Source organism: Sinohyriopsis cumingii, chromosome 6, assembly GCF_028554795.1.
Source record: "Sinohyriopsis cumingii isolate HCF-2022 chromosome 6, ASM2855479v2, whole genome shotgun sequence".
Classification (NCBI taxonomy): domain Eukaryota; kingdom Metazoa; phylum Mollusca; class Bivalvia; order Unionida; family Unionidae; genus Sinohyriopsis; species Sinohyriopsis cumingii.
In genome coordinates, this window is record NC_142966.1 from 49,601,687 (window position 1) to 49,617,217 (window position 15,531).

The 15,531-nt window shown below is 35.5% G+C and overlaps 1 protein-coding gene across 3 annotated transcripts in view; it reads right to left on the reverse strand.

Moving 5' to 3' along the window:
- Positions 1-764: 764 nt before the first annotated feature.
- The window catches only part of LOC149796899 (protocadherin-7-like), a 59,327-nt gene continuing 44,560 nt past the window's right edge, over positions 765-15,531 (reverse strand). For all 3 annotated transcript variants that reach the window (XM_089961575.1, XM_089961577.1, XM_089961576.1), the window contains exons 3-5: positions 10,425-10,541; positions 6,163-6,283; positions 765-1,925 (exon numbers count right to left, since the gene is read on the reverse strand). In XM_089961575.1, the coding sequence (XP_089817701.1) occupies positions 1,618-1,925; positions 6,163-6,283; positions 10,425-10,541 (546 nt within the window). In that variant the 3' untranslated portion in view covers positions 765-1,617. The remainder of the gene's footprint in view (positions 1,926-6,162; positions 6,284-10,424; positions 10,542-15,531) is intronic.

The following is a 15,531-nucleotide window of genomic DNA, read 5'->3' on the forward strand; positions in this document are numbered from 1 at the left end:
ATGACCATTCATTCAGAAAGAGTAGTGATAACAAGATTTTCATGGAGTACCATTTTCATTTAGGACCATCTAAATCATGGGATGAATATGTATATAAAGTTTCATGGAATCCTTGAAGCAGTTTAGGACAGACAACCATCTCACAAGTGTTTCTGTCTATGACAAGTAGAGTTTTACACAAATGGTGTGTAACCTCTAAACCAGATGACTGTTGCCAAAATGTATGAAGGTATATTAGCTCATTTCACTTTAGTTTTAGGCAAAACTTTGAAAATATATTAATTCTTTATAGTTCTTTTTCTCAAAACTTACTTAAAAACACAATATGTGATTTTGGGGTGAAAAGCCTTGGGATTTAACTCACTTTCTAATGATTCACATTTGCATAATCATAACTTAGTGCATATTTGAAGGCACCATTGGCTGCTACATTGATTTTTAAACCATACTGCAACTTTGCATGCCTATAAACAAAAGTTTTACAACTGAAACCATGCTGAAAAGTAATGGCTTGAGTGTTTGAAAGGGATCAGTGGTGTTGGTTGTGGAGTGTGGGTGTATATGTATGGAAAGGCAAAGTTAATTGCTTTCCTGGAATGTAATTTAGTAGATTGATAGATAGAGAAATACAGAGAGAGAGAGAGAGAGAGAGAGAGAGAGAAAGAGACAGACAGACAGACAGACAGACATACAGACAGACAGATAGATAGATAGATAGATAGATAGATAGATAGATAGATGGATTAAAATACAGAAGCCCTTCCTTCTGACATAAAAATATGTTTATTTATTTTGAAAACAATGTGTATGTAGAGGTTTTATGTGACAAATATACTATCACAGATGTTGGTCATAGTTTGAGTTTATGGCAAAATAAAATAAAATATCATTCTTCTTCTGAGAGCCTTGACGCTGAGGATCTGACATGAGGTCTGATGGCATTAAACTGCTTGCTCATAACTGAAGTTGGTACTTGTGATTTCAAGTCAACCTGAAGAAAGAGATATACAGGTTGAATGGAATCAAAATATATTTTAACAAAAGTCTCCTGAAGGGACTGGCATACAACACAATGGTGTGAAAAGAATTTCCATGGCTTCTAGATAATGCTGTTTCTTCCTTTTGGTTGTTGAGTGTTGATGCCATGTCTGCTAGTCTTCTGCCATAACAAGATTTTCATGACAGTCATCATGGCAGGCATACTGGGTGTATACAAATTGCCAATATGTCATAGTAGAGTCCAATACAAACTGCCAGTCTGTCACTGCTGAGTCCAACAGAGAATTGCCAAGATGTTACAGCAGCAGAGTCCTCCACTGTTTACTTCAGGTTGAGGACAGTGTCAAGGCTGGGTCTTTCTTTTTCTACAAAAATCATTGGCTACAAATAACAATATAACACACACAAACTATGTCCTGCATCATTTACTTAGGTTCATGACTTTGGTGATCCTAATTTCCACTTTTTTCCCTCTGAAGTTAGATATCCAAGGTAGAGAATTCTGGAAGAAAAACACAATCAAATAGTCATAAACTTCTTTGTTTGCTTGTTTATATTTTAGACACCCTTATCTTTTTGTCTCTCTCCTTTTATATACAAATGAACTATAAACACTATTCACACAAAAGATGGAGACCAAACCTCTGACTGTGCTGCCTTATCACAGACTTTTCTGTCTGTTAATGGCTGCCACACTGTAAATTTTGACTTTTGGTTGCCATGGTTACTGCTAATTACCATAGGGTATGATTGTCTGTAACTATTATTGTTGTTTTTGTTATCTGATTTATCAAAAGAATTTTTAAAAGTTCTGTCCCCCAAAGAAAGTGAATGGACTCTTTCTGGTGAAATTCCTCTCCTGTAAGACTTTGGCACTAAACTTGTCAAGGAATCTTCTAGTTTTGCAATGGGACCTTTTAAGTTATCTGAAAAGATAAAAGATACAGAAGTTTTGAAAAATAATTACTCATCACTCTTCCACAAGATGATATTTGAGAGATGTTATGGGTCATGCAAATGCTGTATTTGATGTAATACATGCAGTTAACAAGAGTCCCTTGAAGAGACTAACACTCACCTGGACAGAGAGAATTTCAGACTTTTGGTTAAACAACTCCCTGTCATTATTATCAACTTTTCGGGGGAGTAGTGAGACCAAAATTGCTAAGATTGTCACTGTGATGGCCATATTGGATGCTCAAGCAGTACCATTTTCATTTAGGATGAACTGGAACATGGGATGAATGTGTGTGTAAAGATCAAGGCAGTCCACCAAGTAATTTAGGAGGAGTAGTGATAATAAACCTGAGCTAATGGATAGACCATCCAAGCTCCTCAAGTTTTATGACCAGTAGAGGCCAAACATTCTGTACATAGCATGGGATTAAAGAACATCAAAATAAGTACACACCAGTGATGTCATAAACAATGTCCCATCACACATATATGCATAGTAGAAGAGTTTGGCAGAATTCCATGCTCCATTTTTACGACTTATGTAACCCCACAAAGTTCAGTGTCAACCACACACAAGGAATTTATGGTGTAGATTCTGAGAAAATCATGAGGTTGTAGTATGATTTTAGCTGCCACTTTGCTCCAACAAGGAATACTTTGACACATCTTGTAAGTGCCTGTTTTATACAGGTGTTATACAGAAAAGGGTGTGTGCTTACCAAAGTATGTGTTAGTACTCCATTAAATACGGTTGACAAACAATGAATACCAGATTATTTGTGAAACTTTTGTGTCTATCAAGTCATGAATCTCCAGTCTTGAACATTCTGCAATGGATGATTATCAAGGGTTTTACGATCAGTATGGAGGATACACCATATATACTCACTTATAAGACAAGTCAAACTACAAGCAACAAAGATCCTGATCTGCCATAGCATATTACACCTGCAGATCAGGGTCTGTGCTGTTTGTTTTTCTGATTACTCCTAACAAACTGCACAGATCCAGATCTGCCAGTGCATTATGAAATGGGAGATCTGGGTCTGTGCAGTTTGCAATTGGCTTTGTCTTATTATGGAGTACATATGGTATGAACTGGCATGTACCAACCACCTATTTTTCGTTCCCTAATGTGGCAGCCTAACACCAGTCTGACTGCATTACCATTATTTCACTTACTAATGAATTTCATTAATTTTGTGGTTTACTATGAAATTTCTTTGCCACAAATGCCATTTCTATCAGGGGCTTATTCATTTAATTATGTGTATGTGGCAACAAAAAGTTTATTTTTCCTAAATTGTTACAACTGATGGCCATAACAATTAACATCATTTAAGTGTTTTAACAAAATTCTCAGGTATCCCAAATCTTACAATACCTGCAACAATAACTGATTTGAAAAGAATTATTAAGGGTGTCCCAACTTGTAAAGTACTTACATTCATTATCGTAGCTGGTCATGAAATGGTTGACAGACATTATATATTATTACAAAATGTATATGATGACTACTTGTATTGGATGCCAGCAAGCATGGAATGGTTGACTGACATTATATATTATTACAAAATGTATATGATGCCTATACTTGTATTGGATGCCAGCTGGCATGGAATGGTTGACTGACATTATATATTATTACAAAATGTATATGATGCCTATACTTGTATTGGATGCCAGCTGGCATGGAATGGTTGACTGACATTATATATCATTACAAAATATATATGATGCCTACTTGTATTGGATGCCAGCAGGCATGGAATGGTTGACTGACATTATATATTATTACAAAATGTATATGATGCCTACTTGTATTGGATGCCAGCTGGCATGGAATGGTTGACTGACATTATATATTATTACAAAATGTATATGATGCCTACTTGTATTGGATGCCAGCTGGCATGGAATGGTTGACAGACATTATATATTATTACAAAATGTATATGATGACTACTTGTATTGGATGCCAGCTGGCATGGAATGGTTGACTGACATTATATATTATTACAAAATGTATATGATGCCTACTTGTATTGGATGCCAGCTGGCATGGAATGGTTGACTGACATTATATATTATTACAAAATGTATATGATGCCTATACTTGTATTGGATGCCAGCTGGCATGGAATGGTTGGCTGACATTATATATTATTACAAAATGTATATGATGCCTATACTTGTATTGGATGCCAGCTGGCATGGAATGGTTGACTGACATTATATATTATTACAAAATGTATATGATGCCTACTTGTACTGGATGCCAGCTCGCTTGGAATGGTTGACTGATGTTATGTGGATTACAAATGGATTCTAACAAGTAATGGTCTTTTCTGAAATTTTCATTTCACCTTTGATGCAACATTTGATGTAGATATACAAGGAAGAAATTTGCAACTATTTGGTACTGCCCAAGTTTCTTGTTTTAACACATTAACCCCTGGAGGTTTTTGTCATTTTCGCTTGAAAATCGAGTAGGAAACACATTTTGAAAGCCATTTCTGAATAGATCCAAAAACATCAAATCCCAGGTGATCTTTCAATAACGTACTGCCTAGTTGTGTTAGAAATATCATTTTTCACTGGCTATTAGGCTCACACATGAGCAGAAGGGTAAAAGTTGGAGTTCTTTTTTTTGTTGTTTTTTTGTTAAATGGAGCCATTATTTTTGTTTCGAGACCACTCTTTATACCAAATGCCCATTTTATCCTACTTTTTGCAAAGGTTCAGCTGTCTGTTTGCAGTTCATACTGGTTTGCCTTAGATCTGAGACCAAAAAGTCTAAAATACAGACACAAAATCGGATTCTGACCACGGGCGAATTTTGGATAGAAAAAAATCAAGTCCAAAAAATGCGTTTTTTTAACCTGTATTTTGTAGTGCAATTAGATATTTCAGATTATTTGGTATCATTGAGAGCTAGATCTGTCTACTTTTCTATAATACCACCCACTTTAGTGCATCATGCATGACCATAATGCTACAGAGCTCGGCAGTAGGCTACTACCTCCTGCCATGTTAACTCGTTGCTAGGGGTTAATGTGTTAAATAATTAGGAGACTTACCAACATGCAAAGTGTATAAATCACAAAACATGACTTTGCTATTGTCGGAACTCTATACAAGTATTCATTTTTAATTAAGAACTATGTTCCGCCATCCACTAGATTTTAACGACAGAAACTTGGTGCATTTTTTTATTTAACATCTCTGTTGTGATCATGTGAGTATGTGTGCATGTATGCATGTGTACAGTGATGATATTTGACAAAATGACAATCCTAAGTCTACCAACTATTTTTTTGTGTATTAAATGCTTCAGAAGCAAAAAAATTCTTTAATTCAAATTTGAATTTCCCATTATTTTCTTTTGGCTTACATGAAAAGATAGCTTATTCTCAATGGGATCATGGGTCTTGTGCACAAAGTCCCTTATGACCTCAAAACACACTTTTTGAGTCTCAAAAACCACTCCAAAGACTGTCTGGGAATATGGCAGTAATGTTAATGAAGCTAATGGAGTGCGGACAATTCATTTCCATTATGTGTTATATTATAGTGTGCTTAGGGTACAATAGTTAAACTAAAAGTGTTGTGACTTCCAGCAATTGGAATGCAAACATTTAACATTTTCCTCCCTTCCATTACTTACTGAGATGACATGGAAATGAAGTGTGACATGATTGATGTCTGTGAAAGAAGCCTTATGCAATTGGTAAAGCATTTGGCAGCATACTCCAGAACCCAAAATATCTCTTACATGTTTTCTACCACAGACACATAAGAGATGGGAATGATATTTTAAGCTAAATACTGCAATAACTGCTTGACATTTATGATTATTTACAATGAGAACAAGTTTAAAGTGGATGAAAAATATTTTAAAATTTCTATTGTTTTCTACATTTTTCAAACAATATTTTAAAGGATATAAAAAGATATAACTTTAACAATTTAACACTAATAATTCAACAAAGCTTGATAAATGTGATTGTCTAGATATTTTCCAGAAATGACATACAACCTTCATAAATGGTACATTTATAACTTCACCTCAAAAGGTTCTTCATTCAAAATCATTCACTCTCAAGAGTAGCCTATTTTTCAGATGTATCACACAACTGTCAAAAACATTAAAGGTGAACAAATTATACATATGAGACACACAAAAAAGAGATTGATATATCTCACCTCTGCATGCAGATATTGGTAAATCATCCTCACTTCCACCCCTTCCACTGTCACTAGCTACTGTTTCTCTGGATGTGTCACTGTGACTGTCTTCAGAAGGCATGGCCAGACTGGTTTTTAACTATGTACAGAAAAAACATCCAGGGGATCATTTTTGTCTTCATTTCTGAATGAACTCTCTAAACTGCAATATCTCTTAACTCCAAAAGTATGAACAAAACATTTTTGTTTTAAAGTCTAGCTAATGAGTTTAAAACTGTATACCATATATATTTGCTTATAAGTTGAATCAAACAAAAAAAATCCAGATTTAACATAGCAGAATGCACCTGAAGATCTGGGTCTATGTTGTTTGTTTTTCTTATTACTCCTAATAATCTGCACAGACCCAGATCTGCCAGAGCAGAAATATCAAACATGATTTGAATTTTTCTATTTTTGTTTTAGAATTCTGAATGTGTCCCAAATTTGATGAAAATTTGCAGTTTGGCAGGCATATAGACTTTCTGAAAGATCATAAATTCATTGTTATTCCAAACCTCATCTGAACAAAAAGTGGTTTTAAGGGTGGACAAGCATGAAGTTTTGCAGGTGAATATTAAATATGTCAATAACTACTTTGTCTATGGTCACTTTTTTATTGTCTCATAATAACATCTAACATACTTGCTCAAAATAATGCATATTTCAAATAAAGACAAGGAGTTTAATTTCATTACAATACTTAGATATTGGAAATAACTCAAAATAAGAGAAAATTCATGACGATCAAAACCCAACACATCAACTCTTTGCTGTACGCTGATTTTTCCCATGTCACATTTAAGAACATAACATACATAATGTTGTTTTCTTCGATACATAATAATGAATGTCTTGGGAATATAATTTACTCAAATACTATGTGGGCAAGATAATTTATTCCTATTCTAGAAACATATCCCTTTAAATTTTCCTATCTATTGCTTTTTTACTATATAACTCTGACTGCCAACACACCCAAAATTAACACCTTTTATACAAAAAAATGTCATAAGTCCCTCACGAATTACATGAATTGTTTAATACATTATTTGCAAGGACATAACCTCAATTACATCATATAATATTGATATTAGATCAAACAAAATATAACTCAATAACCAAATGTAATTTGTTTAAAAATTGAAAATGGGAAGGAAAACGAGTTTGTGATTAAGAATAAATGATTATTTATTTTAAATTTAATACTTCATATCTTGTTAATTTTTTAAAATCTTAATTGTAACCATTTTCCTGGAATGACTGTACAATGTTAACACAAAACTACACATATTAACTTTAGCACAACTTTTAGCTACTCAACTGAAATCATGTAACAGTACTCTTCCTGGACCACATTTACTCATTTACATTTCCTAAGGTCCATGACTATCAACATATATACTACTTGTGCTACACTTTGTTTCCATAGTAACACAAGAAATGATTTCAGAAAATTCTAAATATCAAAAGCCACCTCAATACAACTTGCTTGACATGCATTCCAAGCTTGGTTGAAATACCTTGAATGGATTGAGTTATGCTCCAGAAAGAAAATGTTTACATACAGACAGACAGACAGCTATAGGTATACCCTCCAATATTACATACCATGGGGATAAAAAGGGGAAATAATGATTTCATACAATTGATGTGAAGAATGGAATAAGATGTAGGACTTTATAAAGAAATTTGATTTCAAAGTGTAGAATTTATATCCACATTACGTATTATCTATGGTCTATCTACTTTCCTTATGCATTTAAAAGATTTTGGATGAGCAGCATGATGGATGTATTTTGGATGGGATTTAATCTTGAGTGGCACATGGGGGAGAATCTATCTGGCAGACTTTAATACCATGGTTCTGAGGTCAACAATTGGCAGTCATAATATGCATGAATAGAAAAGCAAAGAATGTGTCTAAAAACGGTACAGGCACCAATTATCATGTTTGTAAATTTCTAAAATATAGGTAAATACTTTGATTTTCATTTCTTGCAGTAAATATTGTGTGGACCCTCATAATTCTAGTGAGATAGATGGCTCTAAGAAGATGAGTTGCACTTATTTTAATTAACTGGAATGATTATCCAGCACAAAACATTCAAAGATTAGATCTTTTATTTTAATAGAAATTTTTCTTGCTTATTTAGAAATCTGATTATATGTTTAAACCTTTATGGAAGGATGCCCAGGGCAAAAGGTATGAAGTGGGGTCCATGCACAATGGTCCTGGGATGACTCCAATGTCAGGCTTTTGTATGAAACTGCTTTGCTAATAGCCAAGTGAGGGTTCTTGGAAATGGTTGGCTCTTGAGATGTCAGTAGGAAAGCCATTAGTGGGTGCCATGTTTGAGCATGTGTTCTAATATGTGGTACCCATTGTGGAGATGGAATCTTTGAAACATGATGGGCAGAGTACGCCCAAATCTTGTTAGGAACACAAATGTTCAGTGGAATCCTCCAGACTGAGCAATTATCACATTGTGATCTTACTCCTTATTTAAACCACTGCATATTTTCAAGAAGCCAAACAGGGCCTGCTAAGCATTGGAAACAAGAGAATTTCAAGTTGACATCTTTTGTAAGGAAACACTGGGACTGCAATATGCCAGAGGCTGTCAGAATGATTTTAAGGACAGGACAATATGCCAGAGGCTGTCAGAAAGATTTTAAGGACAGTACAATATGCCAGAGGCTGTTAGAAAGATTTTAAGGACAGGACAATATGCCAGAGGCTGTCAGAAAGATTTTAAGGACAGTACAATATGCCAGAGGTTGTCAGAAAGATTTTAAGGACAGGACAATATGCCAGAGGTTGTCAGAAAGATTTTAAGGACAGGACAATATGCCAGAGGCTGTCAGAAAGATTTTAAGGACAGGACAATATGCCAGAGGCTGTCAAAGAGGAGAAGATTATTTATTTATTGTGTGCAATGTATGACCAGCCATGTAACATCATCATCATCAGCAAGGTGCAGAGCCTGCAGTCCACCTGGGAATTTCATCAGTGGACAGTTGTTCACAATGTGTGACATGGTCTGTGGAGCTCCACAGCTACAGGAAGAGTCAGTGGCCTGGCCCCATCAGACAAGGTTGACTGCACAATTACCCTCTCCTGTCCAGAAATGGTTCATCATGGTCCACAGATGTCATGCAAGGCTGAAGTCACGATTGCAGACAGATGGCTCAGTTATGAGGGAGTGGTTTACAACATCTGCTGAAGACCACTCATCACTCCATGCCAAAATAGCCATCATATCCTTCAAGAGTGGACCTAACCAGATTGGATGTCTCAAAGTCGAGGGGACTGCTAAATATGAAGTGATGTCCATGTACAGTGAAAATTTTTCACTTAGCCCAGCAATTTTATTGTTGCTTCCTGGCAATGGAGATGCAGAAGAGGAATGTTGCTGAGTACTGGAAGCCAAGGTAAAGGAGTAGGATGTAGTGTTCCAGAGATTATGCGCATTGCTGTGTTGAACTGGTCATCAATTAATTTGGTATGGGATGATCGAGCTCAGACAGGAGTACAATAATTGGCTGTCGAATAACAGAGGGCCAGTGCTGATGTCTTGAGTTTCTGAGTACTAGCACCCCAGGTTGAGCCAGCCAGTTTGCAGAGTAGGTTGTTTCAAGTGCTCAGTTTTTCTGCAGTTTAATTCAGGTGGTTGTAGAATGTAAGTGGTCTGTCCAGAGTCACACCAAGATATGTTGGTATCGGGTTGTGTTTTATGTGCTGCCCATTGAGGTGGATGCAAAGGAGAAGCTTCAGGACAGAATAACATGCCAAATGCTGTCAAAAAGGAATAGCAAAGATTCCACTATGTGTCTTTTCCAATGGAGGCTTGCATTAAAAAGACAAAAGCCATGATCTCCTGATGTAACTTACCAATCCAGAAAAACTCCCTCTTTATTTATAAAAAATTGCTGCTGACTTGCCTTGATATTTAAAGTATAACTTGCCAATGGTTAAAAAATTACTGGAATTTGTTAATCAACACATTTTCACATGATATCTGTATAAAATTAAAATACCCACATGTATCCATATGAAAATAATTTCATTGCAAAAACACAACTTACTTCATGCCAGACTGTTACACATGGATAATAACCAATGTTGAATTGAATTGAATTGGATTGAATTAAAATGAATTGAATTGAATTGAATTGAATTGAACTGAATTGAATTGAGATGAATTGAATTGAATTGAATTGAATTGATTTCTATTTACCTCATGAGTTTTAGGGTTCCAGGTAGTGATAGGGGTCTGTAAGGACTGATGTGACCCGAAGGACTTTAAGGGGCCAATCTGTCTATTGGGGCATACATCCCCATGGTCATATTGGCCCTGAAAGAGTAAAAAAGATATTAAGAAATCAGTTCTTACTAAATGAAAATGGAATGTAATTAGCCCATAAGATTCATTTTAATCTTGAACCATTAATTCTGAAGAAAAAGGGTCAATGTTGTTTGTTTTACTAATTACTCCTCACATATTGCATAAACCCAGATCTGACGTTTCATTATGTGATAGCAGATACGGCTTTATTGCTTGTAGGTGGAATAGACTTTTATGCAAGCATATATGGTACAGTACATGATATACACAAAATATGTTTTACTGTTCAGAGTGGAAGTGTTATATTGATATTGTGGCTAACAAAGCATTGGTGAAATGATTCAGTTTTCAAATTTGTTCAGTAGTCTGAAATTTTTTTGAATGTGTTTATCTTAGTGTACAAGGCTACATATATGAAAACAACCAGATAAGTACAATGGACATATGTCCACCAATGTTTATGGAAAAATTATTTTCAAATATCAAAATAACTCACATAATATTGAGTATGTTTTTAAATAAAATTTCAAGCCTTTATTATGAAATTACTCAATTCAAACACAATGTCCTGAATTTACAAATCTTTAAGGATCTCTTCATGCTTGAGGACAGAGTTGGAGTTGAATATATGAAGAGGACTAGGTCATTCTTATTGGATATACATTCCTGTTGGACAGTAAACCATAAAATATGGGGATTTTCCTGTTGGAATGATCACTGATGGAGGCAGTGCATTACTGGGATAAGCACATACTGTGAAAGTGTTTCTCAACATTACAAAACTTTGAACACATGGAATAAAAGCATCCATCATTAGGTGTTTCATACTTGTTCTTGTCTTTTAAATGTTTGTTTGATAATATGGTGAGAAAACTACCAGTATTATCATAGCTAATTATCCCCTTCCAAGATACACACACACACACACACACACACACACACACCTGATGATACAAAAGAATATCAGATAAAAAGATTGCATATTAAAGTACTTCTGAAAATCAGGTACATAATAATGACTAAGTAACCTGTGGTCAATTTGTACAGGGAATGAGGATTTCAAAGGTAAATACAGGTATCCAGATATAATCAGGTTCTCAAAGGCATGCTCAGATAAAATAAAGATATGGCACATTTTCACACCTGAGTAACACAAAACTTCAATGACCAGAAATACCAAAACCTATTAAAACTTTCAAAGTTGAAGAATAAATGTATGATATACTATCAATTTGTGCTAATAAATTGTAGGCATATTTAATTAAAAATTGATAAATTAATGGTTTTGAGCTGAAATATTGTCTGTATGTAAATACTTGTTAATTTTAATCAAAACATTTAATTACAATCAACCAGGTGTGTCATGAATTGTACTTCAACATTCAAAGCTTGTTTATGCCAAACAGATGTAAAAAATTCAAAGAGGATTTATCATAAACATGTACAAGTCTTGCCTATCTACAAAAAGCATAAACCCTGATCTGCTGTCTCACAATGTGCTGACAGACCTGAGTCTATTTTGTCTGTTAGGAGTAATCAGTATAACAAACAACACAAACCCTGATCTACTGGTACATTATGTGATGGGACCAAACTTTATTTTTGGTTTTGAAGTTTTCAGTTTGCTGAGTGTATCACAAATATGAAAAAAAAATTCTTTTTATATGTAGGCCTGTCATTATCAGTCTTTTGCATTAGTTTCTAAAAACACTGGGTTTTGGCACAGATTCATATTCTTGGATCCGACTAATCTCATCATGCGAGTTGTGATTACTTAAATAAATGCATGTAACACTGGTCAACAGTGAAATCATTACTGACTTGAAAAGGCCCTAATCTGTAGTATTTTGGTGTGCCGAACACGAATATAACCGTGAAAAATTTGTATTGGCTCTCGTTTTGAAGATATTCATATACCTCATTTTCTATGTTTCACTGTGTAAATTTCTCCAGTAGGACTGCAGCAACATCCGGAATAATGATGTAACATTGCATAATACCATCATGCTCACATCATCCACAGTTGATTGCATCATTTTCTGATGCAATGCAATACTAATGCCATGCGGCTGCTGAAGTAAGTTGACGTCAGCAGTGTACTATACATGTGTAGGCCTATTATACTAATGCCAGGCGGCTGCTGAAGCTGACGTAAGCAGTGTACTATATAAAGCCCAATCAGATAGGTTCAGCATTTAAAATATTTTAGACGTTGTGCGAGACAGTTCAAGCTACTGTTACATAAAACTTATTATTTTATCCATTTACGTACAATAAAGAACAGTAATGCCTCGAAAGTGTGTTAATACCGCGGACAATTTTTGCTATATTTGTGGGGAAGTGACATTTGCCAACCAGAAGAAAAGTATCAATTCTCAAGTGAAGAAGGCATATCATCTTTACTTCGGATGCAAGGTTGGTGACCAAGACAAGCCTTGGGCTCCGCATATATGCTGTGCTACATGTACAACACAGCTTTCACAGTGGTTGAATTGCAAAAGATCATCAATGCCGTTTGCAGTCCCAATGGTGTGGAGAGAGCCAAGCAACCACCTAAATGACTGTTACTTCTGCTTGGTTCCTCCTCTTTCCGGCGGAATAACGAAGCGAAAGAAGTCGAGAATAGTCTACCCAAACATTCCGTCTGCATTGAGACCAGTTCCACATGGTGAGGGACTTCCTATTCCAGAACCTCCAGCAGAATATTCTCTTGATTCATCTGACGAAGACAAAGGTGAGTCGACCTGTTCTTCTCCTGGTCCATCAGCATGCAGTGATCCAGATTTTCACTGTGGTGCATCATCAACCCCACACAGAATAACACAGGAAGAACTAAATGACCTGATTCGTGATTTGGACTTATCAAAGAACAAGGCAGAATTGCTAGGATCAAGACTCCAACAATGGAATCTTCTAGAAGAAGATGTCACAATTACTGCATATCGAAAGCGCCACCAGCAGTTGGAGCCTTTCTTCAGAAAGGAAAGTAATCTGATATTCTGTTCCGATATTGAGGGCCTCATGAATGCTTTAAAAATCACTCATGACCCACAAGAATGGAGACTATTTGTGGACTCTTCGAAACTGAGTCTCAAGGCTGTGCTTTTGCACAATGGAAACATTCTTCCATCTATTCCAGTAGCGTATGCTGTCCACATGAAAGAGACATACGATAACTTAAGGCAGCTACCCTATTCCATTGAGTATAACAAGTACAGCTGGCACCTCTGTGGTGATTTGAAGGTAGTTGCCCTTTTAATGGGACTGCAGCAAGGATATACAAAATACATGTGTTTCTTATGCGAGTGGGATAGCCGAGCAAGGGAAATGCACTACATGAAGAAGGAATGGACTCACAGGCAGAATGTAGCCATTGGAGAGAAGAATATCCAACACCCAGCTCTGGTTGAGGCTCAGAAAATCTTGCTACCACCCCTTCACATCAAACTAGGTTTGATGAAGAACTTCGTGAAAGCCATTGACCGGACTTTGCCAGCATTCCGATACCTGCATGAAAAATTCCCTCGACTCAGCGAAGCAAAGATTAAAGAGGGAGTTTTTGTGGGTCCTCAGATTCGAGAGCTTTTCAAAGATGACCAGTTCAACAACTTGCTGGAAGGTGACGCGAAACAAGCATGGAATGCTTTTCGCCTAGTTTCTACAAACTTCCTCAGAAATGTTAGGGCAGAAAACTATAAGGAACTAGTAGAAGACATGTTGATGAAGTATAAGAAACTTGGCTGCAATATGTCTCTAAAGATTCACTTCCTTCATTCCCATTTGGATTTCTTTCCTTGCAACTGTGGTATTGTTAGTGATGAACACGGCGAACGTTTTCATCACGATATCGCAACAATGGAACAAAGATACCAGGGAAAATGGTCCACTACAATGCTGGCTGACTACTGCTGGACACTCCTCAGAGATGCTCCCGAACAGCTGTACAAGAGACAGGCGAAGAAATCTAAGATGTAGTCAATGACTTGATTTTTTATAGGTAGGCTATTACAGTTGACCTTTTACTATTGGAATGCATTTCGTTATGTAAACATTAATTTCTTGCAGATTACAAAAAAACTAGAGCCAATTTTGCAATTTGACTGTCATATTCATGTTCAGCACATAAAAATTGATAAGAATTGACTAATTTTATTTCAGTAACATGACTTTTGTAAAAATTTGTTGTCCAGTGTAATGATTTGACATCTTGAAAATCATTTGAGAGAATCTGATTTTTAGAATCCTGTTTTGTTGCTTTTGGATGTCAAAGACTTGAATGTGAGTATGTTGGTTTGTTATTAAAGCCCAGGTATTTAATTTTTAAGAAACATTCTAGTCATCATTTCTACAAACAAATCAGATCAATCAGATAATAAGGAGATTAACATAATTTTTAATTGGGTTATTTGCACATCTTTAGAAATTGACAATTTACATTACAAACTGGACTTTTTTAAGTTACAAAGACTGAGTTAGCTACTATAAGCCCTAACCTGTGTCTGTGAGCCTGTCAAATAGTCTTTATCTCCTCACATGCCCTTGTTTTTTTTTTTCACCAACAAGCCTGCTACAGTAATTGCTAACAGTAAATACTCTGAGTATGTACCATGTATTTTACTTAACCCACTGTCCACAGGCTGAACCATAAATATCAATGTTTTATGGAATTTAGCAGCTAAAATACATTTCCAAGTTGTAAGTGAGTTAAAGTGTTAAGTGCTTTTTTCTTTAAAAACAAATGGGAATGAGAAATTTGGGACGGAAAATTAGTTTTGGCTTTCTGGAGAAAAGAAATTATGATAATAAGAAATAATATGGGGCCAAAAAAATATATATTAAATATTGACACAAAAATTGGTAAATATATATGACATCAAAAGATGGGGAAGTTAAAACTTATCAAAATGTGTCCCATATTTGTCAAGTGATCATGACAACAAAGTTTGTATTTTGTGAACCATTCTCTCTCTATGCATAAGCAAGCAGCTGATTTAAAAGG